The sequence below is a fragment of the Oncorhynchus tshawytscha genome, linkage group LG15 (genome assembly GCF_018296145.1).
Source record: "Oncorhynchus tshawytscha isolate Ot180627B linkage group LG15, Otsh_v2.0, whole genome shotgun sequence".
NCBI lineage: Eukaryota > Metazoa > Chordata > Actinopteri > Salmoniformes > Salmonidae > Oncorhynchus > Oncorhynchus tshawytscha.
This window is the reverse complement of record NC_056443.1, coordinates 7,912,911-7,939,324: the sequence shown is the minus strand read 5'-3', so window position 1 is coordinate 7,939,324 and position 26,414 is coordinate 7,912,911. Positions and strand designations below refer to the sequence as shown.

General features: G+C 44.4%; 1 protein-coding gene across 17 annotated transcripts in view; it reads right to left on the bottom strand.

Annotated features, from left to right (window-relative positions):
* LOC112214324 (pleckstrin homology domain-containing family A member 5-like) overlaps nt 1-20,506 on the bottom strand; it is a 145,113-nt gene extending 124,607 nt beyond the window's left edge. For 14 of the 17 annotated variants that reach the window (XR_006078914.1, XM_042298054.1, XM_042298047.1 and 11 more), the window contains exons 1-3: nt 20,340-20,487; nt 20,155-20,231; nt 19,267-19,324 (exon numbers count right to left, since the gene is read on the bottom strand). Coding sequence is in view for 16 of the 17 variants with exons in the window: in XM_042298054.1 (XP_042153988.1) it covers nt 19,267-19,324; nt 20,155-20,231; nt 20,340-20,431 (227 nt within the window). In the remaining variant the exon portion in view is untranslated. Of the gene's footprint in view, nt 1-6,230; nt 6,243-19,262; nt 19,325-20,154; nt 20,232-20,339 lie in introns of those variants that run through there. The other 3 variants (XM_042298061.1, XM_042298062.1, XM_042298060.1) reach the window with 3 other exon arrangements.
* Nucleotides 20,507-26,414: the final 5,908 nt, after the last annotated feature.

Genomic DNA, 26,414 nt, shown 5'->3' with positions numbered 1-26,414 from the left:
TTGTTGTACACAGCATATAGCACTTCAGAAAAATAGACACTGTCATGAAAGCTTGGCAGCCATTTAGAAATGTGATGATGGGTACCTTGTTTCACCTTTGGGTGTCATTGGATGGCACAGCTCAGCACCAAACTCAATGACCCTGCCACACACACACACAACCAACTGTACATCTGTATGGACAGTAAAACAAATGCGCTTGCACATGCACACACACTGTTGGAGAGAAATCCTAGAGATAACAATCCTTCACTTATCTGTTGGCTTGGCCCTAAGGCAGCATAGACAAAGAATTCTCAAAGCTATATTTCCAGTTCTGAAACAAAAGATTTTTCACATTCAAAGCCATAAAAAAATCATTCCTGAAAAACATCCCAAAATAGAACTATGAAATGGCAAGCGTCTGTATTTTGCACTGCCTATCGATAAACAAACTCCTTTTTAATGCAGAGCCAGAAACATTTCAATTGATTCTGGTAGCTACAGAGACCAGCTTCAAGCTTCACCTCAACAATCCCTTTTATTGCTCTCATTCCGTTTGTTTTTCTCTATTCAATCCATCTGATTGCATGAGAGTATTTGGGAGGATTTTTTCACAAAATGAAAACAGATTTAGAACATTACCATATTGAAAACCACTCAGAGAAACAGTCCAAACCAGTTGCCAACACAGATTGGAATTTTCAGAATCATCAAAAGCCTTGCAGGCGGCATATGCAGATCCCCCTGATCATTACAAAGCTAGGCAGTGTAGTCCATTACCTATTTAATAAATCCCTCTCAGCATGTGCCCTAGCTCTGGGCTCGGCCCTGGTGTCAGGCTGCTGGTGGGTAGTGAGCGGGCCAAGACTGGGGCTGATACACTGAGTTGGATTAGTACATTCACTGGGAGGACTATAGCCAGAACTATAAACCCACCATCTGAAATGTATAGGCCCTGTTCTGGAAGGCCTGCATGGGGCCTGGGCACAGAGTAAACAGAAAGCCAAGCTCTCCAACTTTGGAGGCATCAGCCCAGCTATTACAGAGGCAGCAGAAAAAGAGGTTTTCAAAGGGAGCCCAAGTCGCATCATCTCATGTAGATAAACCCAATGGTTCACGGGAAAACATGTCTGTTACTTTGACCATATGGCAATACAAATGGTACTTACAGTGGCAAGAAAACGGATGTGAACCTTTCTGCATAAATCGGTCATAAAATTTGATCTGATCTTCATCTAAGTCACAACAATAGACAAACACAGTCTGCTTATACTAATAACACACAAACAATGATACGTTTTCATGTCTTTATTGAACACACCATGTAAACATTCACAGTGTAGGGTGGAACAAGTATGTGAAGCCTTGGATTTAATAACGGGTTCACTCTACTTCGGCAGCAATAACCTCAACCAAACGTTTTCTGTAGTTCCGTTCCAGACCTGTACAACGGTCAGGAGGAATTATTAGACCATTCCGCTTTACAAAACAGTTTCAGTTCAGAAATATTCTTTGGATGTCTGGTGGAAACCGCTCGAGGTCATGCCACAGCATCTCAATCGGCTTGAGATCAGGGCTCTGACTGGGCCACTCCAGAAGGCGTATTTTCTTCTATTGAAGCCATTCTATTGTTGATTTACTTCTGTGTTTAGGGTCGTTGTCCTGTTGCATCACCCAACTTCTGTTGAGCTTCAATTGTCGGACAGATAATCAAAACATTTTACAGGAGAATGTAAGGCTAACATGGGAATTCATTTTTCCGTCGATGATAGATAGGAAGCTGTCCAGGCCCTGAGGCAGGAAAGTATTTGGGATGAGGTTTTGATGTTAGTGACTCAGAGATCCTCGGGGAACCTAGACCCAGTTGTATCTGGTCAAGAGGACTTTGTTAGTTTCAGCTGTTATTTGGCACTGGGCCGCCTATACTAACCCCTCTCTGACCAACAGGACATAATGTACTGGAATCACACACAGTCGCACACACACACAAACGAGAGACAAGGTCAGGAAACACAAGGGATGGAATAGAAAGGCAAACACTGTGTGGATGGAACTGGAGGAGAGTGCAGCTGCAAGCTTATGTTTTATTTATGTTAGTCTTCTAGATTATATGACTGATCCACAAACAATGGCATTGAGATTCACTGAGAGATGAGTCATGCCCTTCCTATCCCGAGATTCTGTCTTTTGTTTGGCCTAACACACGCAGGCAGGCAAGCAGGCAGTCACACACATCTGTGTTTTGTGTATGCCCCTGGATAACCTGGACAACCCATGAGCCTGATGACCTCTTCCCTCACTTCACCACAGGAGAGACGGCCACCCACACACACGCACACACACACACAAAACACCTGCTGTGTGTTGCCATACAAGGACTGTGGGATTCTCCTGCTCCTTTCACATAGGATTCATGGTATGTTGCCTGTCAAAAACAATTGGGCAATGTTTATATGATTCCCTTTCAAATAGCCCCATTTTTACATCTTGTCAGCATTTGCCTTTTATATAGCCATCGCTATACCCGGCAAGGAGCAAGAGACATTCAAATTTGACCCGGTTGATGCGCCTGTTGTCATGGTAACCCGAGGAGACAGTAACATGTCCTAAATTCCTCTGTTTAAATTCAGACCCGCTTTCATTCGTCACATTCGCAACAGTAAGTTAGCAGCTCATCATACTTGGAAATAATTACCTTGTAATGTGTTCATTTTCCCGGTACGGTGAATTTAAAAAAAGGTTGACTAGAGTTCAACGTAAAACGTTGTCAGATATGTTCTGGTAATTATATGAGATGGATAGCAATGAACCAAAACATTGTCGAGAAAGTTTATTTTAGTTGCCTGGCTTGTTGAATTGAAAAATACATTTATAAACAGTTTTTTTTTTTTTTTGGTGAGCATGTAACGTTGCTATTTGAACCAGTCATTTATGTGTTTATACTTTTTTTTATAATGACAAGGTCAGGTTTGATGTCCGACAACAACAGAATGTTCATGATTTAAAGCGTGGCAAAGCATTCACCCTCAAAGAAATGCATTATTAAATTTGTTTATGCAGGTCCTAAGAAACATTATATACGACTAATGCAATTTATTTTCAAAAGAATATAATATTTTGAGTTGATGTTACTGGTCTGTGCGGCCTATGCCATGTAAATCAGTTGTTATTTTGTTCATTAAAACAGACAAGACACAGCTGGATGAACTTCTCTCCTCTCAAACTCCCCGCCAGTTATTTTCGACAGAAGACAGAAACTCCACATCTCTAAGGAGGCTAAGTTAGAAACTGTAATGGTGCGCTCTCTCTCTTCCTCTCTCCCTCTCCAATCAATATATCTTATTAGCAGACATTATGGGGCATGGCATAGGACCTCTACCCTTATTCACACCAGTAATTCCACCATGTGGATTGTGCTGAAGGTGATGGAGGAACACAGAGAGGGATAGAGATGTGTGAATATACGAACACAAACGGCCATTGTGAAGGCTCTCAGGAGGTGATGTAATGCATCACACCTACGATTTGATGCATTACTATGACACCTACAGACAGCTGAGCAGCCAATTACTTTTTGAGGCTGTCTGACCAGGGTCGTTAAGAAGGCTTTCTGACCAGGGTCGTTAAGAAGGCTTTCTGACCAGGGTCTATCTGACCAGGGTTAAGAAGGCTATCTGACCAGGGTCGTTAAGAAGGCTATCTGACCAGGGTCGTTAAGAAGGCTATCTGACCAGGGTCGTTAAGAAGGCTATCTGACCAGGGTCGTTAAGAAGGCTATCTGACCAGGGTCGTTAAGAAGGCTATCTGACCAGGGTCTATCTGACCAGGGTAAGAAGGCTATCTGACCAGGGGGTCGTTAAGAAGGCTATCTGACCAGGGTCGTTACCAGAAGGCTTTCTGACCAGGGTCGTTAAGAAGGCTTTCTGACCAGGGTGTTAAGAAGGCTACCAGAACCAGGCTTTCTGACCAGGGTCGTTAAGAAGGCTTTCTGACCAGGGTCGTTAAGAAGGCTTTCTGACCAGGGTCGTTAAGAAGGCTTCTGACCAGGGTCGCGTTAAGGCTTTCTGACCAGGGTCGTTAAGAAGGCTTTCTGACCAGGGTCGTTAAGAAGGCTTTCTGACCAGGGTCGTTAAGAAGGCTTTCTGCTTTCTGACCAGGGTCGTTAACAAGGCTTTCTGACCAGGGTCGTTAACAAGGCTTTCTGACCAGGGTCGTTAACAAGGCTTTCTGACCAGGGTCGTTAACAAGGCTTTCTGACCAGGGTCGTTAACAAGGCTTTCTGACCAGGGTCGTTAAGAAGGCTTTCTGACCAAAGTCATTAAGAAGGCTTTCTGACCAAAGTCATTAAGAAGGCTTTCTGACCAGGGTCGTTAAGAAGGCTTTCTGACCAAAGTCATTAAGAAGGTTACAGAATAGCTGAGAGTATGAACAATTGAACCTAAAATTACAGTTTGTGCACTTTCCTAGGTTTTTTTCTCCTTTGGTTACAGTTGGCTAGATTGTTTTTTTTTCTGACCAGAATCACTAAGAGCCAACAGACGTGTGTGTGTGTGTGTGTGTGTGTGTGTGTGTGTGTGTGTCCAAAAATAAAGTAATTCAAAGTTGGGAGTGATTGAGGGAAAAACTCATAGTAAAGGGTGGAGGATATTGGGTTGTGAATCATCACGTACAGTAATCCAAACCAGATGCTTCTCTTCGTAATACCTCAAATATGAGTGAGGCTTAGTTGCAGTGTGTGTGTGTGTGTGTGTGTGTGTGTGTGTGTGTGTGTGTGTGTGTGTGTATAGCCATTGAGCTCTATCACCCTGTTGAAACAGTGGTGTTAATTACAGTTGATCCCTGGGTCTCACAGGAAGAGGGAGGGGTGATAGAGCATCCAATCTCAGATGAGAAAAGCCCAAGCCACTGCACCGCTGAACACTATGGATTGCCTGGCATTCTGGCTCCTTCTGGGAGACTTTAATTTCCACTTTCCAAAGACAAATCTGATGCTTGGATAATGCAGTCACACAGACGCAATGACAGACACACCACACTCTCCGTATTAAAGCTTATTCCCACACAGTATCAGTAGACAGACCCAATCCAGTTTGAAGGTACACAGTTGATTACAGCGTGACTTGGACTGCAGTAAACAGTCTCTGTGTGAAGCACCAACAGTCTTGTCTGTTGTGGATCTGTGTCCAGTTCAGTCTGATTTCACAGTGACTGTTTATACTGACCTTAGGGGACTATCAGTTCATCCTGTCTTGTGGCACGGCTCCAGACAAGCATGACAGACAGGACAAATGGATATCATATGTTTTAAAAGCTTGGTTGGCGGCATGAAGAAAAACTGAACAGATATGAATTGGTGACCACAAAAGAGAGAGAAGGGGGCAGAAGAGCTGCAGTTACCATGACAGCGTTCACACATGGATAGGAAGTAGATTAGTCTGTTTCCTGCAGCCTGTGGGCCTGACTTCCCGTGGATCAGAGGGAGGGCCTCTCATCTAGGGAGGGGCAGTAAATCACTGGCCAACAGAGCACAGACCAGAAAACCATTTCAGCGACAACAAATCACAGACGCTGCATTTCATTAGCCTGACAACTCACAATAAATGATTCTGCTGCTGCTCTGTCGTCCGCCACATACTTGACTCTGAGACTGCCATCATTCAAGTCGTTTGTGGTGACGAGGGGCATTGTACAAAACAAAGTCATCAGCGATTGGATCGTTTCTAATCAAGGGATCAAAGCCATTAACACATTTTCAAACTGCCGCTTTACCCACGTGTGTTCTGGCTCTGGCCCAACCCATTGGTTTCTGGACCAATCAGCTGGCCCAGGAAGTCGAGAAGGTACTCAGATCCAGACTTATTGCAGAGAAGAAACTAACGTCCGTGGGCGTGGCGTAGTGTTTAGCCGGAGAAAGGTGACTGGGTAGCCAGGCACGCATGTCAGACCACAACACAAAACAGAGGGGATAACTGACCACAGGCCATGTAATATCAGCCACAACACAGAAAGACCTGACTGCCCAATACAGAGATCTAGGCCTACTCCTACAATCAACTAGACCTTCAGAGCATTACCGACATAGGCTGTCACTCAAATATGGACCTCAAAGCCAGTTCCAATGCATTTTCCCCCTCTAATCAGGGACAGATTTTGACCTGGGGACAACAGGTGGGTGCGATTCATTATCAGGTAGAAAACAAAACCAGCAGTAGTCCAGCCCTCGTAGGGTAGGATTGGAATACCCCTTCAACCAACTGGCTCTTCAGCCACAGTGAGTCTGCTGAGTGGGTCAACATCTGCCTCCTAGAACCAGTCTAACCCAAAGAGGCTGTCAGAGTTGATCTAATGAAAAGAACCAGAGGACATAATGTCCATGAAAACTAGAGTGAATATAACTCTCCATTTGCCTGTCTCTCCCATGAGATAATATCTAATCAAAATCAAATCAAATGTATTTATATAGCCCTTCGTACATCAGCTGATATCTCAAAATGCTGTACAGAAACCCAGCCTAAAACCCCAAACAGCAAGCAATGCAGGTGTTGAAGCACGTTGGCTAGGAAAAACTCCCAAGAAAGGCCAAAACCTAGGAAGAAACCTAGAGAGGAACCAGGCTATGAGGGGTGGCCAGTCCTCTTCTGGCTGTGCCGGGTGGAGATTTATAACAGAACATGGCCAAGATATTCAAATGTTCATAAATGACCAGCATGGTCAAATAATAGGTCTGTGACAGGTATGCTTCCACTTCTGCTGCTTGTCATCTCAAAAGATTTTCTAGGCAAATCTATAACCTATATTATCACGCATTACACAATTATAATGATTAGGGATGCACAAAATAAATCGTTGAACATATCGGGATCGGACGATATTAGCTAAAAATGCCAACATCGGTATTGGCCCGATGTCTAGTTTAACGCAGATGTGCAGAACCGATGTCAAAGCTGACGTGCATATCATTAACGTAGGTGCATGAAGTAATGACGCCACGTAACATTTTGCGCTACAAGTGCATTCATTCCTAACCTAGCCCACAATGTCTGCAGTGTGGATCGAGCAGTCAACAAGTAGAGTAAGAAAATCTCAGCGAGACTCCATACAATGGAACGCTGTTTGGGTCTTTGAGTGTCAAAAAGGATACACGTCAAATAACACTATTTGACAATAAGACGTGTTAAATAAGCTTTTAATTTGACACATCAAATAACACAGTTCTATTATAGAATGTTGTGTGTTCTGAATTTGCACGTGCAAGCCAAGTGCCACCACTACTATCAGTAGCACTGTCAAAGCTGCACAAAAAAAGTCTGCAAACAAGCAAACACCGGGCACGAACGATGTGTTTACAATGCCGTGTTGGTAATAAAGCATTATTTGTTCGACCGCAACTTCTGGGGTAGCTACCTTTAGCTTGGTACCTAGCTAGCACCAATTCAACCAGCCTGAAAACAATGACCAGTAAAAACTGCAGTCATTTTCATTTTTCTGAGCAATGATTTAGGAATCCTTGTGAGTAAGTATTAGCTAGGTAGCCACTTGTTCGCCTATTGAAATTGAACTTCAGTTCATGAAAATAAATAGCTAGCCAGCTACTTAAACATGTTGCCCAAAGATAACGTTATAAGCAGCCAGCCAGCTTAAACTGGCTAGTGAGGCTTTTCCAGACCGGGTTGTGTTGTGAAGCTAGCCACAATAATGATTAGGCACAATAGTGAAATTTGCAGTTTGCCTTCAAAATAAAAAGTACTTCTTTGAAAGTGATGCAGAAGGTTACAATTGATGGAATCATGCCATATTTAGAGTAGATAATGTTAAACAAGTTTGCAATGTGAAGCAATGAAATGGGGTATCAGTCTACTCGATGACACCAAACACAACTGTGAGTTTACGCAGCTTGCCAGGGCTTGCTGTGAGATGTTACCACACTCTTCCACCAAGGCACCTGCAACTTCCCAGACATTTCTGGGAGGAATGGCCCTAGCCCTCAACCTCCATTCCAACAGGTCCCAGACGTGCTCAATGGGATTGAGATCCGGGCTCTTCGCTGGCCATGGCAGAACACTGGCATACCTGTCTTGCAGGAAATGATGGACAGAACGAGCAGTATGGCTGGTGGCATTGTCAAGCTGGAGGGTCATGTCAGGATGAGCTTGCAGGAAGGGTACCACATGAGGGAGGAGGATGAAATGCACAGCATTGAGATTACCTGCAATGACAAGATCAGTTCGATGACGCTGTGACACACCGCCCCATACCATGACAAACCCTCCACCTCCAAATCGATCCTGCTCCAGAGTACAGGCCTCGGTGTAACGCTCATTCCTTCGACGATAAACGCAAACCCAACCATCACCCCTGGTGAGACAAAACCGCGACTCGTCAGTGAAGAGCACTTTATGCCAGTCCTGTTTTATGCCAGTCCTGTTTTGCCAGTCCCAGCGACGGTGGGTTTGTGCCCATAGGTGACGTTGTTACAGGTGATGTCTGGTGAGGACCTGCCTTACAACAGGCCTACAAGCCCTCAGTCCAGCCTCTCTCAGCCTATTGCAGATAGTCTGAACACTGATGGAGGGATTGTGCATTCCTGGTGTAACTCGGGTAGTTGTCGTTGCCATCCTGTACCTGTCCCACAGGTGTGATGTTCGGATGTACCGATCCTGTGCAGGTGATGTTACACATGGTCTGCCACAGCGAGGACAATCAGCTGTCCGTCCTGTCTATCTGTAGCGCTGTCTTAGGCGTCTCACAATACGGACATTGCAATTTATTGCCCTGGCCACATCTGCAGTCCTTATGCCTCCTTGCAGCATGCCTAAGGCACGTTCACGCAGATGAGCAGGGACCCTGGGCATCTTTCTTTTGGTGTTTTTAGAGTCAGTAGAAAGGCCTCTTTAGTGTCCTAAGTTTTCATAACTGACCTTAATTGCCTACCGTCTGTAAGCTGTTAGTCTTAATGACAGTTCCACAGGTGCATGTTAATTAATAGTTTATGGTTCATTGAACAAGCATGGGGAAACAGTGTTTAAACCCTTTTACAATGAAGATCTGTGAAGTTATTTGGATTTTTACGAATTATATTTGAAAGGCAGGGTCCTGAAAAAGGGACGTTTATTTTTTTTCTGAGTTTAGATGGGTCCGACCACCATTAATAAAATAACTGTCTTATAAATGAGGGTTATTTTAGATGACCCCTAGCTATATTGTTAGCTAGCTAACTATAAAGCTACTGAAAAATATGTTATTTTGCTATGTTTTTGGAGAATGAGCTCCCTAGCTTGTTTTTTTTAATGACCAGCACTATAGTTGCATGAGACAACTTTACCAGCATCATAGCATATGTATCGATGAATCGCTGTGATATGAAATACGAATGATAGTGTAATCAATGTGTAATAACTACGTAAAATATTTATGAACGCATTCAATTATGTGATGTGCAGTCATATTCAGGTCCTGATTGGTCAACAAGCTTATTTACTGTTATTTGAGACGAGTGTATGTTTTTTTGACACACAAAGACCCTCGCGGCGTTCCATAGTATGAGAAATCCTGGTTGAGAATGAAACTGAACAAACGAACAACGAAACAGCACAGCAAGTAAGTGAAAGAAATAGGTTTTGATGATGTTTTACTGGTAATGGGGACATACGTAACTGCCAACTAAATAACTTTTTGGTCAGTGTGTGTGTAACCTTTATTTAACTAGTTAAGAACAAATTCTTATTCACAATGACGGCCTACCCCAGCCGGACGACACTGGGCCAATTGTGCGCCGCCCTTTGGGACTCCCAATCATGGACGGATATGATACAGCCTGGATTCGAACCAGGGACTGCAGTGACGCCTCTTGCACTGAGATGCAATGCCTTAGACTGCTGCATCCATGTGTATGTGTGTTACCTATTTAAATGTACTAGAATGCTTGAAAGGCCACAAACATTTTAAATATCAGTTATCGGTATCGTTTTTTTTGGCAAGGAAAATATCGGTATCGGCCAAAAATGTCATATCGGTGCATCACTAATAATGATATATCATAATAACAAGCCATCATATAATGGCACCATTATTATGACCCAATTCTATAATATTGGCCTGATCCCACAGGCCTTATGTTTTTGTGTGAGAGTGTGAGCGTTTGTCCTCCTGAGTGGGAGAAAAGCTGCCCTACAGACACACAGAGGTTCCCATGAGACGCTACACAAGGTCAGGTCTCCACCATTCCTCCAGAATCCTCCTTTGAAGCCCCTCCTAATCTAAGAGGCACAAGCGGGAATTTGGATTCGTTCTGTTTTTCAGTTAGCGCTTACACCAGAGAATATCTGTATTGACAAGGACTAGAGTTAGATGATAAATTGGGCTAATGATCCGATCCCGTGTTGCTTTTGGTGCAGTGAGGCCATTAGCAAGTGTTTTGAGCTGTGTTCCATCCTCCCAATGCTGCAGACTGAGCAGAGAGGTAAAATAACGGTCTGCTCCTCTCTGCAGTAACACCAGACAATCCAACGCAGCGCTCTACCTGCGGTGTGCCACAGAAATAAATTAGATGAAACAACAAGGCCGACATTAAACATTTAAAAAGGTCAAATAGCAGAGACTTCATCCTGAGATAACATGATGAAACAAACAGCATCAAAACACTCCAACAGCAAAGTGTTCACCTTCAGTTCACCTCCTCGTCTGTAGTCATGGGACCTTTAAACAGATGAAACGTCACAGACTCATGCCCCTCTACTGAAACACATGATTAAGACAGCAGCGTCGTGTGATCATGGAGGATCAATGAACGCAGCTGAACGAACAGGTCGGTAAGGTCTGGTTCTCCGCAACAACTAACGATTCAAACATTATCTGGTATTTGTTCAGGAGTAGATTATCTTTTTCATTTTTGTGTAGATGAGAGATCAAGGTACCCAAGTGCTTTCTTATCATCGCTCCTTAGAAACTAACGTGTCTGTCGTCGCAGCGAGAGAGGGAGAATGATGGTGGAGTGGATCAACGCGTATTAGGGGACATCATTCCCTTCTTAAAGAACACAGAGCTATATTCTGTAAAACAGTGTTTTAGAATCAAGCTAAACGTTTTACATTTCCAATAAGTCGTCGGGACAGGCTCGCATGCTTTCCAAATGTTATGCTTTTATTAACACTATTAGCACTAGCAACAGCATAGTGTATTTGTTTCCACATGGTCAGAGAAGTTGTCCAGATCCTAGCCTGGCTAGGTTATCCTAAACCAGAGTTCCTGAGGCCAATCCTCCTCTGAGTACGGGAGTGTAAACATGTATCTGGCAACTGGCTCACATCGCTCCCCGTCTGATCACTGGTAAGTAAACAAGACTTTGGCAGCATTTACACAGGCAGCCCAATTCTGATCTCTTTTTCACTAATTGGTATTTTGACCAATCAGATCAGCTCTGGAAAAAATCTGATGTGAAAAGATCTGATGTGACATGTCAAAAGACCAATTAGTGGGAAGAAAAGCTGAATTGGGCTGCCTGTGTCAACACAGCCTCAGTGTCCTAACGGACAGAAGTACTCAGGACATTACAAGTGCAGTGGGGACAGTGCAGAAGGGACACGTCAATGAAATTGGACATGATAGTTGGAAGGTAGCTAGGTGAACAGACTAAAGTATTGAGCAAAGTATGCAAACACACCCACGCAGGTAGGCGAGCACACACACACCATTAAGCCTGCTATTGACAGACACAGCAGGGAAGGACATTCTATAGAGCATTGCAGAGGAAAGAACAGAGCAGTGAGGAAAGGCTTTAACTTAAAAGTTACTGCCTGTGGAGAGACAGTCAGGGCCTCAAGCTCGCACTCTCACCCTCCTCCTACCCGCTGTTGCAAACTTCCTCCCTCTCGCTCTCTCCCTCTCGAAACAGCTGTACGCAGAAGTACAGTGGCATACCAGGGGAGCCCCTCACATCTTCAACAGCCTTGGTACGTGCACACTTCACACACCCACACTACTGATTACCATAGTCTGATTAATCACGACTGCGACCAATGCTCTCTCCCTCTATTGGGCCATCCAAAACAAGGCGTATCCTCATCCATTAATCTAGCAATTGCTGTAGAATTAACTAGCAGTACATTCACCACTCTGAGTTGCACCCAGACAACTGACCCTGAATCCAACACTTAATGATTTGCCAGTCAGACGAGCGTTGACCTGAGAGTGATTGGCTTAAATGTTGTCCATTACATTCTCCTCTTTTAGCGCCAGGCATGAATCAAGTGGTCCTGCCTGCGTTTCTGCATCGGGCCTGGGGGCAGAGCACACCGCTCCCTCTGCTTGTAAGATGTGTCCATGTCCTGCTACAAGTAAATGTGTGTATTGAAGTCTGTATTAGTATATTGGAATTGTGTATTCATGGTATGTGTATAATAAAGTGTAATGAGATTTCCATTAAGTATAAAAATAAAAGGCAGGGATTGAACACACTCAGGCTTTGCAATGAGCTCTGGCTAGGAGTGCGATGTTAATGGTAAATAAGGTCAATGATATCTTAGATACTGACGGATCACTCACTCATAGATATGGCCAGTCATAACAACTCAAGATTTCAAGTTGAAAAGATGTATTCTCCATTATAGTACCACCACAGATTAGGGTATGCAGTGCAATGGTACCCAGGGCTGAAAATGACTCAATAAGGACTCTTCTGCAGCTGGAGTTGCACATTTTGGAGAATATTCAGAGGTGGAAACTTTCAGTGGGAATTAACGGGAATACATGGGAATTAATGGGAATATATGCAAATTAATATTAATACCATTTAAATGTAATGTTTTTTGCATTGGATATATTTACCATATCATATGGAGACAAACATAAACCTTTTACATTACGATAAGTAGGTAATCCTTCCAATAGAAATACATTTTTTTAAATTAGTTACAAATTTAACTTTAATTAAATGAGCTGACTCTTCACATGGGATGATTTCACTGAACAACAAAAGAAAATTCCTTGAATGATCGCCAATGACCCATCGCATCTTCCAAAAACATTTTCAACATACATCTGTAAAATAATAGTCTAGAAACTAAAGCATTGGATGTCTTCCACTCAGGCTTCCATGTCTTCTCCCTGGACCTCCTCAATGTCCACCTCTTGAGGCCTCAGAGTCTGATGTTCATCTTCACTATCACTTTATAACCTTGTTGAGGATGACTCGTGTTCAGGCTCAAAAAGCCTCAAATATGCCCAGATGGCCACCAATTTTTCAAACCTTGTATTGGTCAGCCTGTTGTGTGCTTTGGTGTGTGTGTTCCCAAACAAGGACCTGTTGCACTGAGGCGGCTGATGTTGGAGGGATTTGGAGAATGATGGAGGCAACAGGGGAAAGAGCCTCAGATCCACAAAGTCCCTTCCACCAGGTGGCTGATGAGATATGTTGGCACGACTGCCATATTGCATCTCCGTCCCAAAGCCCTTGCTTGGAAGTGTACTTCGCCAGACTGCCAAGAACCTTGCCCTCATCCAGGCCAAGGTGGCGAGACACGGTAGTGATGACACAATAGGCCTTGTTGATCTCTGCACCAGACAGGATGCCCTTGCCAGCATACTTGGGGTCCAACATGTATGCTGCTGCGTGTATGGGCTTCAGGCAGAAGTCTTCACGTTTTGATGCATTTCAGAACTGCAGTTTCCTCTGCTTGGAGCAACAGTGAAGTGGGCGGTGCAGTACGGATTTCTTCTCTTACATCTGCAAGCAGAGTCTGAACATCAGACAGGATGGCGTTGTCTCCCTCAATCTGTGCAATGGCTACTGCTATAGGTTTCAGGAGTATCAGGCTGCTTACCACTCTCTCCCAAAATACATCATCCAGGAGGATCCTCTTGATGGGGCTGTCCATATCGGCAGACTGTGATATGGCCATTTCTTGGAGAGACTCCTTCCCCTTCAGGAAACTGTCAAACATGACGACAACACCACCCCAGTGGGTGTTGCTAGGCAGCTTCAATGTGGTGCTCTTACTCTTCTCACTTTGCTTGGTGAGGTAGATTGCTGCTATAACTTAATGACCTAACCGTTTCCTTGGCTCTCTTGTAGTAGTGTACCCCTTGTTTTCAGTTCCATGATGTCCTTGAGGAGCAGATTCAATGCGAGGGTAGGACTCCACTTTAGACCAAGCAGCCTTCATGTTCACAGCATTGTCTATCACCAGTGCAAATACCTTCTGTGGTCCAAGGTCATTGATGACTGTATTCAGCTCATCTGCAATGTAGAGACCGGTGTGTTTGTTGTCCCTTGTGTCTGTGCTCTTGTAGAATACTGGTTGAGGGGTGGAGATGTAGTTAATTATTCCTTGCCCACAAACGTTCGACCACCCATCAGAGATGATTGCAATACAGTCTGCTTTCTCTATGATTTGCTTGACCTTCACTTGAACTCTGCATGCAGCAAATTAGTAGATCAAGCATGTCTGGTTGGAGGGGTGTATACTGGGCAAAGAACATTCAGAAATCTCTTCCAATACACATTGCCTGTGAGCATCAGAGGTGAACCAGTTGCATATACAGCTCGAGCAAGACATTCATCAGCATTTCTCTGACTGCATTCCCCCATTGAGTCAAAAGCTGTTGCTATCGTTACGGTGTCCGATTCATCATTTTCACCTCGAATAGAAGTAGAGGGACTTTGGTCAGAGGTTGCTTGTTGTGAGCGCTGAGAGAACTTTATGCACTTGGACAGATGATTCTGCATCTTTGTTGCATTCTTCACATATGATTTGGCACAGTATTTGCAAATGAACACAGCTTTTTCTACATTGTCTCCACACATCAGTGGCATTTTCCTGTAAAGATTAGAAGAGGAAAAAATATATACAAAGGAAAAAACAATTCCATGTACAGATAAATAGTTAAGCAGTTAGATTAAACAACTCTTTTGTAAGATAAATTATTTAAAATAAAACATGTATGAAAACAGTTGAATTAACACTCCTCAGTAAGCAGGCTTAAGCAAGCTAAAACCCACACGGGGTTGGCTGTAGGCTACTATTTACTAGTAAACCAAAAATCATGTATGTCAGGTAAATTATATTCAGCCCACCCAGTACTGTAATCAAAACTTACCAGAAAGCATGTAGTCCTTGGCTCAGACAGTGTAGTAGTGTGGGCTCAATATCATCTCAGTCATGTGAAAGATCTTGAGAATCAGCTGTACATGTGATGGAAGAATGCACTGTGCATGCAGAGGGTTGCAATTCCATTGAATTAGGGATAGTTTACCCAAAATATGCCACAAGACCTAGAATTGCCTTATTTGTATCCCACAAAAAAAAAGTTCACCGTTATTAGCCAACTATTTTGTTGAACTTAAGCAAAATTTCCCAAATTCCCGGGCTTAACTTCCCATGGAAAATGTCTGGAAAGTTTCCGACCCTTTGCAACCCTAGTTGCAGCACAGCCAAACACAAAGTCTGCATCCCAAACGGCATCCTATTCCCTATATGTAGTGCACTACTTTTGATGAGCCCTGGTCAAAATGTAGTACACCATATAGGGAATAGGATGCAGTTTGGGATGCACTGTACAGTCGGCTTCTAGATCTGCATTGCTTGTTCTTTGGGGCTTTAGGCTGGGTATATCTGTATAAGCACTTGGTGACAACTGCCAATGTAAAAAATGGCTTTACAAAATAAGATTGATTGGCTAAACAGCCTTTTCGCAGCTTATTGTAAGCAGAAAATGAGGCTTGTGAGAGGCTTGTGGCGTGGAACTAGAGACGTGTTGTGTTTAGGGAGGAGTTGATGAGCAATAGGACAGAGTTGCTGAAAAGCCATAAGAGTTTAGTGTCTCTAGTGAATCATACAACAGCTTTGACGAGGGCCTGTCATCACATGCTAGTGTCAAAACAATCAGCAACAGAAATGTTACAGGCCATTCTTACTCTCATCTCCCGCTGTTGAGAGCGAGCTAGGGCAAGAGTGAGCGAACGAGACAGGAAGCTTTTCATCTGTGTAGCAGCTCCACCCAGCCAGCGACCCACTTATAGATCTGTCCCAACTGTTCAACCACAGCTCACATGATCCCAGAGGTGGAAATGTGTGTGGACACAAAACGTACACACACTGCTGACAGATGTCCAGGAAAAGTTGAGTGGCTCTTGTATCCTGGTGGAAACACCTGCAAGACCCGTGTCTCCTCCTGACAGCTTATTCTATTCAAAAAGCTCACTCTCTCATACACACACCTCTCTCTAGCCATCTAGGTCTCCCTCTCCATCTGATCAGGTCTCTTTTTTTGATACTCTCTTGTTCTCACTCTCTCGTTCTACATCTCTTGCTCCACTCAACTCCATCTGATCGCTCTTTTCAGCCTGACACATAGGAACCTTTCTCGCCATTATTCCTTTGCAGCACCATTCTCAAACTGAAACTCCATCCCTTAGGGTGCATCTAGATTCACAAAACAGCTTGTTTTGTTAAACGCAGCCCATTGAGGATTCCACCATGGCGAGTGCTGCAGTAAAGCTGAGACCACTAGCTATGTCACTTCTCCTTAATGCTGCTTTGTGGCCTCGCCTGTAGGCTCCACACACACAGGCATAAGCCCCAAAACCTGATCTGAGCCGGGCCTAGAGCCTCCACCTCTCATCCTCCTCCAATGGGAGAGTGATATTCACCAGTGGGCGTGGAGGAGAAGGGGAGCAGGCCATGTTTCTCTAACTGTTTATTTTGTGGTATTCCCTAAGTACTCCCCCAGCTGCCAAACTAAGCCAGGAGAGCTCTGTCTACCAAGGCGGTCTGACTAGCTCTCTTTGCCTACCCACCTACACTCCAAGTGTCAGTTACAGGTCATATCCTCCAACCATTTCCCAATTCACATTCATTCCTCCTTCCCCCTCCTCTCACTTCAAGAAACCAGCGTGGGAAGCAGGGGAGGGAGAGTGAAATGAAGCCACACTGCAGGTCTTAAACATGGCTCCTCATCCAGCTTTCTCTGCCACTCCTAGGTTGCATCCCAAATGGCAACCTGTTCCCTATAGAGTACACTACTTTTGACCAAGGCCCATAGGGAATAGGGTGCCATTTGGACCGCATCACCCAGTGTGAGTAATACGCACATCCAAAACACCCTTATGAAGGCTATTGCAGCTAGCTGAAACGTTCTCTATTGTGGTTAGTGGTATATCAAATCACTTGGGAGCTGCATTTGCTGTGTGTAGGTATTCTTCCTTTATTCTAAGTTTATACATCTGCCCGTCCAGCAGGTCCCAAATGGCACCCTTTTCCCTATATAGTGCACCACTTTTGACCAGAGACCTATGGGCCCTGGTCACAAGTACTGTGCTACATAGGAAATCGGGGCCATTTGGGATGCAGGCCTACTGCGTGCGCAAGTGAAGAAATATCTGAAGGCTAAAGGGAAAGAGGGATAAGTGAATTAAAGATGCTGGGTGAAAGCAACCCTGGCCGTTAATGAATGGGATCTGTAATTTAAGTGTGTGTGTCCTTTAGAGAGCCCCTCCACAACTCCTCACAGCCCAGGAATAATACATGCACTGTATCATTCCTCATCTCTGGCAGCCTTCCACCTGCTGCGGAGGTAATACTGTAGAAGCCCAGCGTGACACACTGAGGTCAGACACATTAGGCGGATCATTAAAGGTCTCAACCACAGCAGCAACATCCCAGTGGGCAATATTAGCTAGTTGAAGCAACGTTATGCTGACGTCTTATATGTTATGTCATGGCCAGCCAGGTTGGATACTGAAAGAAATGGGATGTTTTTTTTAATTACCAGAGAAAGTACATTTCTCTTAGTGGGAGGTAGAGGACCCTGAATGACTGTGTTTTTGTCTGGTGGGAGGAGTGAGGGAGGCACTTCCATAGTCTCCAGTGGGTTTAGCTCGGTCATGCGTTCAGAGTCTGAGTCAAAGGGCTTAGAGTGCATACTGGGTTACGCTACACTAGCTGCCTGTGAACTAGTGTACTTCAGGGAGTGTGCACTAGGCAGGGTATTGCCTCTTGGGAGTGTTTACTGAAACAGAGAAGGAAACATCTAACACTTCTCCTTGGATTGGTTCTGTCTCCAGGTACACTTGGACAAAGGGGAACAGAGAGGAGAATCCCTGTGTATTAACGGGAGTCACGAGGACACCGGCTGGGTCGTGACACACACACACTCACTCCAGTGGCCCACTGTCTGGGTCCCATGGGACCACTTCAACACCAGAGAGAAAGAGAGGGACATAAATCTCTGTGTCCAATCTCTCTAAACCCTCTTCTTGGCTTAGCATTGGACTATCAAAGGGCATTAAGTTCCTTTTGAGATGTAGGAGAGCATAGGGGACTTGGAGGGCATAAGGCCCGCATAATGGACCAATACATGGGCTGACCGGCAAGGAATTTGAGAAGAATTTTTTTAAATCATGCGCAGTACAAACTGCAAAACAGCACACCATGCACTGACAACGCAATGCTGTCCAAAACATAAACTGGACAAAATAGGCCTAATTGTTCCCAGTCCAAAATGCTGCTCTTCGTGTTTCAGAAAGATATCCCCATCTAGAAGTGTGACAGTGATTCAGCCCATTGCATTCCTTCAGCCTACAGTCCAACTGGAGTCCATGCCATCAGCAGTGTGCCATAGTAATAATCCAGGGGAAGAAGGAGAGAAATCACTGACAGTGACACAAAATAAACACCCACTAATTCACAGCACAGCGATACAGTATGTATGCCTTGAGATACAAAACACACTCCTGTTAGTGGACCTATTTTTAACACACGCTATTAGCTCACTGCATGTGTCAGTTGCTACTCTCCAAATGGCCATAGCAGAGAACCAGAGACAGGGGTGAAGGAAAGCCAACTGAATAGCACTGGAGGGCTTAAGACATCATATACATGTGTTTCCTCAAACACTGACTTATCAACCCAAATGTGAATGTTCAACAAACTCAAGCCAATTTTTAATAATGCGGTGTCTCGGGTGCGAGCACACACACATGTACTTACACAGGGTCTAGCAGCGTAGTGTCCCGAAGGAAAAAGACCCCAACAAGTAAAGTCTGTTCAGCCCAGATTCACACTGGCTTGTCAAACTCCATCACAGACAGTAATGACTTGTTCTGAGGAAAAACTAGACCTCGTGCGTGTTCATAAGGAGGGAATGTGGAGGAGATATTTCCTGAATACTCCAGAAGGGCAGAGGGAGAAAATGGGAAAATCTCAACTGCCGTCAAAACAAGCGACAGTACGAGAAGACAAATATCAAGTGTTTCCCATAAAGCGCGGTGGCTTTGAAAATCGAACTCACTTGATGAAGCAGCGGGCTCCTTCGAACGTATATCCCTCCTCCCATCCCGTTGGTAAATCTATGCGGGAAAGAGAGGGGGAAGAGAGGGGGGGGGGTAATGAATAGGCTACGAGACAAATAAATCGCAACACACACAAGCGGCTGTTGAGATAGGAGCAGAGATCTACGCGTGACCGAAAACACAGCTTCCCACGCCAGCCCCTTTGGCAATATTTGTAGCCTACCGCTATGCTATCCATTAATGATATATCCGAGTGCGGATGTTAGAATAGCCTCATTGTCATTCCCATTCGTATCCGTTTTTCAACTTATTGGATTGATAGGAGCCAATTAAAATGTGAGAACGGCTATGCTTTAAGAAGCAGGCTTTTACAGTCTGAGGACCTATGCATTCCGCGCACGCAGTCTTCCCTCTATTGCGGTGGATATGGAAAGGTAACAATAACATCCTTATCCGCAAGTCATTTTCAAAACAATACAAAAACATGTGTTGCAAGTCTCGCATCAATGTTTCATTTTATAATGTTATCAACAACTGTTGTTACAATTGTTACAAAATAACTACCCACTGCTTCGACTACGGGCTTTAAGCCTTAGTCTCGGCTACAACCATGGCAAGTGGCAAACAATGTAAAAAAACGAATTTATTCGTTTATTAAATGTGAATGCCTACGTGACGGAACTTTCAACAAGTCTGTCGCAATGCCTAGGTAAAATTAACGTTAATTGGCGGCTCAACTTGGTGGTCCTGGCGCAGAGGGGAGAGACGGCTGTTGCTTGCGGCAGGGAGTCTTCGCTCAACGTTTCGCCGTGGTTTCAGAACCCCTTTAAAACCGAGACTCTTGCGGTATGTAACGAATGGAAGAGTTCTACGAGAACCGTTTTTACCTGGGGTTTTTCTGTGCCCCGTTATGACGGCCTCTCCGGTGACGGGATGCAGCCAGGTCGTACTCTTGGCTTCTTCACTGTTGGGTAAGAAACGGGGAGAAGGTGAACACGCAAATAACACAGACATCAAACGCGTCGAAACAAAGCCAATACACTTCCATGCGCTGTATCCTGTGAATATTTACTTGATGAAGAATATCCTTCCGTCCCGAGTAACCCCATAACTCCAAGAAGAAGGCAGGCAAGAGAGCCAGTCTGGGTTTAGATCCGCCGCCATGTCTAACAGAGGACGGAATCTGGAGTGCGCGTATCCGTGCCGTCGGCGCGTACTCGGGAAAACCTTAGCAACTGGGCGCGGGGAACCTCTGTGGGGCGGGAGCGTGCTTGCATGGTAGAGAGGTCTCCTCCTGTTTTTACATTGTTTTCCAAACTTTTATTGAAACAAATTATAGTTTGTAAGTTCATACTAAGGAGCACAAACACTAGCCTATATAAGCATAGCCTAGAGCAAGCCTATGATTCAGAAAAATAGCCCACCTCAGATATTTACATGCTAAAGATGTAAAATTAAATTAGATATGGCATTGAGTAATATCAATCCGTACAGCATGTCCTTGTAGCCTAGGGCTACTGAATTCACCAATGGAATACTCATCCCGCAAGTGTGCTATAGCTTACGCGGATGGTCCGTATTATCACACATGCCATCCCAGGTCAACCTTGAACCTCACTGCATGGTTCAGCTGTCTATAAATCCTTCTTCCACCCAAACAACCCTCCCCCTCCCTTCACCCCCTCCCTATAGGTCAGACAGAGCAGAGGATCCCGAGTAGATTAAATGCATGTGTGTGTGAACGGGTGCATGTATGCGATTGTAGAAGTGCAAGTGTGTGCATGTATGAGTGGGTGTGTGTGTGTGTGGGGGGGGGGTGTGTCTTGCCAAAAAAGATGGTGAAAACGCAATACAGACAGATTAGCCAGGACGTCAACACCACGCATATGAGATTTATCCAACAAAACACATCTACATAAATGAATACAAAGCACTTCAGATACATGTCCAATGTCCAAGCCAAAGTCGAACAAAGGATACCCACTAGATACTGATCTGTGGTCAGTTTGCTGCTCCACTTCCCTAATGGTTAAGGTTAGAATTTGGGGAGGGTAAGCTGATCCTGGTTGTTGATCTATGTTGTCTGAGAAGGGGAACGTCTTCCCACCCCTCAGGCCCCCTGGCCTTGTGAACTCACCACTAAATCCACCCAATTAGTAATCCTTATGTCCAAGGGGGTTTAGCAGATTAGTGTGTGTGTGTGTGTGTGTGTGTGTGTGTGTGTGTGTGTGTGTGTGTGTGTGTGTGTGTGTGTGTGTGTGTGTGTGTGTGTGTCAGAGGAGACTGTTATAAGACCTCGGTTGGAGTCAAAACATATCTGTTGATTAGCTCGTGCAACAGCATACAGTGTAGTAACTACTGTGACTTACTTAATTTTTAAAAATGTTGACTACTGTTTAGCACATCAAATGAAAGCAATATTTGCTTAAGTACAGTGATTTGCACAATAATAAATGCAAATCATCCAATACATGGACTAATAATGTGTGACGTAAAAGGTAAATCATGTAAATAAACACATTAACTAGCTGGTAACTACAGTTATATGTAAATCATGTAAATAAACACATTAACTAGCTGGTAACTACAGTTATATGTAAATCATGTAAATAAACACATTAACTAGCTGGTAACTACAGTTATATGTAAATCATGTAAATAAACACATTAACTAGCTGGTAACTACAGTTATATGTAAATCATGTAAATAAACACATTAACTAGCTGGTAACTACAGTTATATGTAAATCATGTAACTCCCAGAGTGTTTACATTCCAGTGTAGATATGGCAGTGGGACAGGAGGATGGAATGCAGTGCTGCTAGTGATTACCGTCTCCTCTCCTCTGGATATCAAAGGTAGCGAGATGTTAGACTACACCAGACACCAGAGCCAAGCGGGGCTGGGGCTATATGGGGAACTGCTGCTGTGAGTGAGGGAGGGAGCCTCAAAACAAACACGATGAAAACGTTTCAAACGCTGCTCTGGTTTCTGTCGACGGTCATTAGGACAGAAATGTAGCACAGGCTGTACTGTCTGTATGTGTGTGTAGGGGAGGGGTTTTGTGTGTATGTGTGTGTGACACGTGCTTATGTGAGAGAGTGCCAGTGGTCTTGGATTCGGTCATGGTTTACAATATTCTGTCTAACTGTGACTCAGACAGTTTTACTGTGGAGCTTTAGACCAGAGGCTGGGAGGCTTCGTCAAATGCCCATCAAATAACCCTGACCGCCACGACATGTTTGATTTGAGTTCAGCCTTGTCCGAAATCTGGCTTGCCTACTACAGCATACTGTGCACTACTCGCACTACATACTATTTAGAACGTACTGTTTTGTAAAAGGTATGCTGTAAGCAGCAAATATCAATATACTACTCATCCATACTGAGAGGGTGTCATCAAATGCGCAATAGCGCTCGTTCCCCGCCATTTGTACATTTTTGTAGAGCACATCCCCTATTCTGATTACCAGGTTGTTGTCAAACACAGGTGGGAGGTAGAAGCCAATTCTCTTCTTCAATAGAGTGCAGCGAATTCTACTAGATGAAAAGCCAAAATGAGTATGACATCCTGGAATGAATTTTCAACATTTCACATACTATAAAATGTTTTATTTTCGGTTACCCAAGAAGCCTACTATTTAGAATTCAAGTATGGTTATTCGGACATGGCCTCTGTCTGGTACTCTGCTTCTGATTGAGTCTCAGTTTGGCGAAAGTAAAATCACTCTGAGAACAGATATGGCCTTTCTCCCAGACCCATTCTGACTAACTATTCAAGGACTGCGTCCCAAATGACAATACTCCCTATATAGTGTACTACTTTTACCCAGAGCCCTATGGGCCCTGGTCAAAAGAAGTGCACTATAAAGGGAATTGGGTGTGATTCAGGATGCAGAAAAAGTCTCCATCAAACTTCCCACCGACCCGAGGGCCTGTCTCTCCCCCCAGTCATGAAAGGGACTGTGAGGGGCTGGAAACTAGGCTCATAACGATTATTGATGAGACTGCGGCTAAGCTACGACCCCTGCCGCCTTTTTGAAGTCGCCTAGCGCAGAGCAGAGCAGTTCGTCTGATGTCATCATTAGAGGGTCCAACCAAGCCAATGGCCTCTTTAGAAACAGAGAAGACTTCCTGCTTAGGGGCCAATCTATACCCCACTGTTACTATAGGAGGGCCTCAACCCCCTTTATCAAAACAAACAACTCCATTCCTATTCCATCCAGTCATCCATCACGCCCCTTATATTTTCCCTGCCATCCTCCTCTCCACCTTATTCTCCCAATTTTTCTCTTCATCTCCCCAACCCTCTCCCAATTCTCACCTCCTATCCTCGCACCACCCCCCAATCCTCCCCATAATTTTTCTCACCCATACTCTCCTCTTTCACCATGTCCTCCTTCCTATCTAGAGTCTCTGACCTCAATGTCATGTCTGTCCCCTCTCTCTGGATCAGCGACTGCAGCATATCATATTCCTCTGTGGAGCTTTCTGTCAGGCCCACTCAGCCTCTCTCTATGGGCTCTGTGTCGCTATAAGTGTTCAATTTAGGAGACAAGGATTATTTCAGCAAAAACAAGACACCTGCGCTGCAGGTTGGCACTACGGTGTTGTGCATTGCAGTGGGAATTCCACAGCTAGGGTAAAAGCTTTACTTTTCAGAAGGAATAAAACAAGCTCGAAAACACATCGGGCTTCACCGGTTAAAGTGCTCTCCACATGACCATGGCGTTAAAAGGTGGGTTTATGGCTGGAGCTGGCTGGCTCGCTACCTACCCAGTTAGGGGTCCCTTGAACGATCATGCAGTGTGTGTGTGTGTTTCACTAAGACCAACCTAAAGATCAGAAACTGAACACAAGGACCGGGGGGGTCTATTGTCTGTGCGAGGGATATTCAACCACCCTAGGAAGGCAAAGGAAGTGTCACACCCCGACCATAGTTTGTATGTTTCTATGTTTTGGTTGGTCAGGGTGTGATCTGAGTGGGCATTCTATGTTGGATGTCTTGTTTGTCTATTTCTATGTCTGGCCTAATATGGTTCTCAATCAGAGGCAGGTGTTAGTCATTGTCTCTGATTGGGAACCATATTTAGGTAGCCTGGGTTTCACTGTGTGTTTGTGGGTGATTGTTCCTGTCTCTGTGTTTTGCACCAAATAGGGCTGTTTTTTGTTTTCCACGTTTTGTAGTGTTCGTGTTTATCTTTTTGTTATTAAACATGAATCAAAGAAACCATGCTGCATTTTGGTCCGCTTCTCTTTCACCAGAAGAAAACCGTTACAGGAAGTTATTTAGAATATGCTTCTATATTATTAAAGACGGTTGTCTGTTGTGGAGCTGGCCCAGTGTTGAAGAAGGTGGTTTGAACTTAATGGAACAGATTGCTGCTTTACATTGTATTCTATGTAAGGTTGCCTCCATCCACCATGTGTACTATACTGCAGCACCCACCACAACATCCCCAGGGCAGGCAGGTCTTTGTGACATCTGATGCCAGGGAGAAAGTTAGACGGATGGGTCAGACGAGGGAACGCTAAGCCCTGGAGGCCGGAGGGCAGGGAGAATGCCAATGTATGCTAAATACCAAGTTTGTTATCATCAAGCTTGTCTAGCATTGAAATCAGGGAGAGAGCGAGAGTGAGACTGAAACAGAGAGAGAGGGAGACAGAGAGAGATGGTGAGGGAGACAGAGAGAGATGGTGAGGGAGACAGAGAGAGATGGTGAGGGAGACAGAGCGAGAGGGTGAGGGAGACAGAGCGAGAGGGTGAGGGAGACAGAGCGAGAGGGTGAGGGAGACAGAGCGAGAGGGTGAGGGAGACAGTGAGGGAGACAGAGGGAGACAGAGAGAGAGGGTGAGGGAGACAGAGAGAGAGGGTGAGGGAGACAGAGAGGGAGACAGAGAGAGAAGGAGCCAGGTTCAAGGTTGATACGTTCGAGACACAGAAATGCAGTCCATGCAGAGATGCTGCTGTGGTCTGGACTAATAATAACATGGTTAACGTTATGCTGCAGAGTCAGGCAGAGACTCAGGGGAAACACACTGTATATGCGTGAAGTCGCAAATAGGGTGTCAACTGAGAGATGGCATTAAGCCTCTGTTGTTGGACTGGAGAGGTGTGAGGTCATAAAGGTGGATTGCCACATCGTACTGCTCTCTAGTTTTGATGGAAGGCAAGGAGTGTACGTTGTAACTTCAATACTAACTGCTTTTGAATGTGGATGGTGTCATGGCTTAAGACCCCATCAGCCCACAAAGCTAAAGCCTAGACATCCATTTCAGTCAGTTTTATTCATCATACAAGCTTGGTTCATCAAACCAACTCAGTCTTGGTTCGATCTAAATGCTGTGTACAATCAAGGCACTTTAGGTACAGTGAGTTAACCCACTGGGCAGAGGTGTCAATTTAACGTCTATTCCACGTTGGTTCGACGTCATTTCAATGAAATGACGTGGAAACAATGTTGATTTAACCAGTGTGTGCAAAATGGAAGCCTTTTACCACTCTTTGTTTAAAGATTAGAACGACAAACCTTCTATGGACGTCTGAAACGCCGGCAGCCCCTGCCAACTAACACAACATTTGCATTGATAAACATTTACCCTGTTGATGACCACAACCTTCAAGGTGATGTTACTCTGCCAAGGGAAATAAACAGAAATGGCGTAGTCGTAAATATTTCATAGTGAAGGTCTATTCACTATTTAAATGTGTTTACTCTCTCCACTGGGCTTCGTCTATGTTTGTTGAGTAGGATGCACTGGCCAGGTTCACAGCAGTAGGTCCATCACACAGCAATTACAACTCTCTAAGAATAACTTTTAGATTTTTGTGTGTGTGTGTGTGTGTGTGTGTGTGTGTGTGTGTGTGTGTGCGCTAACTCTGGCACCTGCTTTCTTATACTGAAGCTGCCTTGAAGGCCTACGGAACTACTGGGTCGAAGCAGAGATCATGCAAACTGATTAAACTAAGATTATTTACAACAAATAACTAGTAGAGATGACTGTAAATGTTTTTTTGCAGTGGTAGTAAAGTGCTATTTTTGCCCTTTTCAATAATACAGTACTGTAATGCATAGCTTGCCCTTAAATTGATGGTGATGTTGTAAAAGGTCTGGGTGAGCTGGAGCAGAGGAGTCAGGCGCAGGAC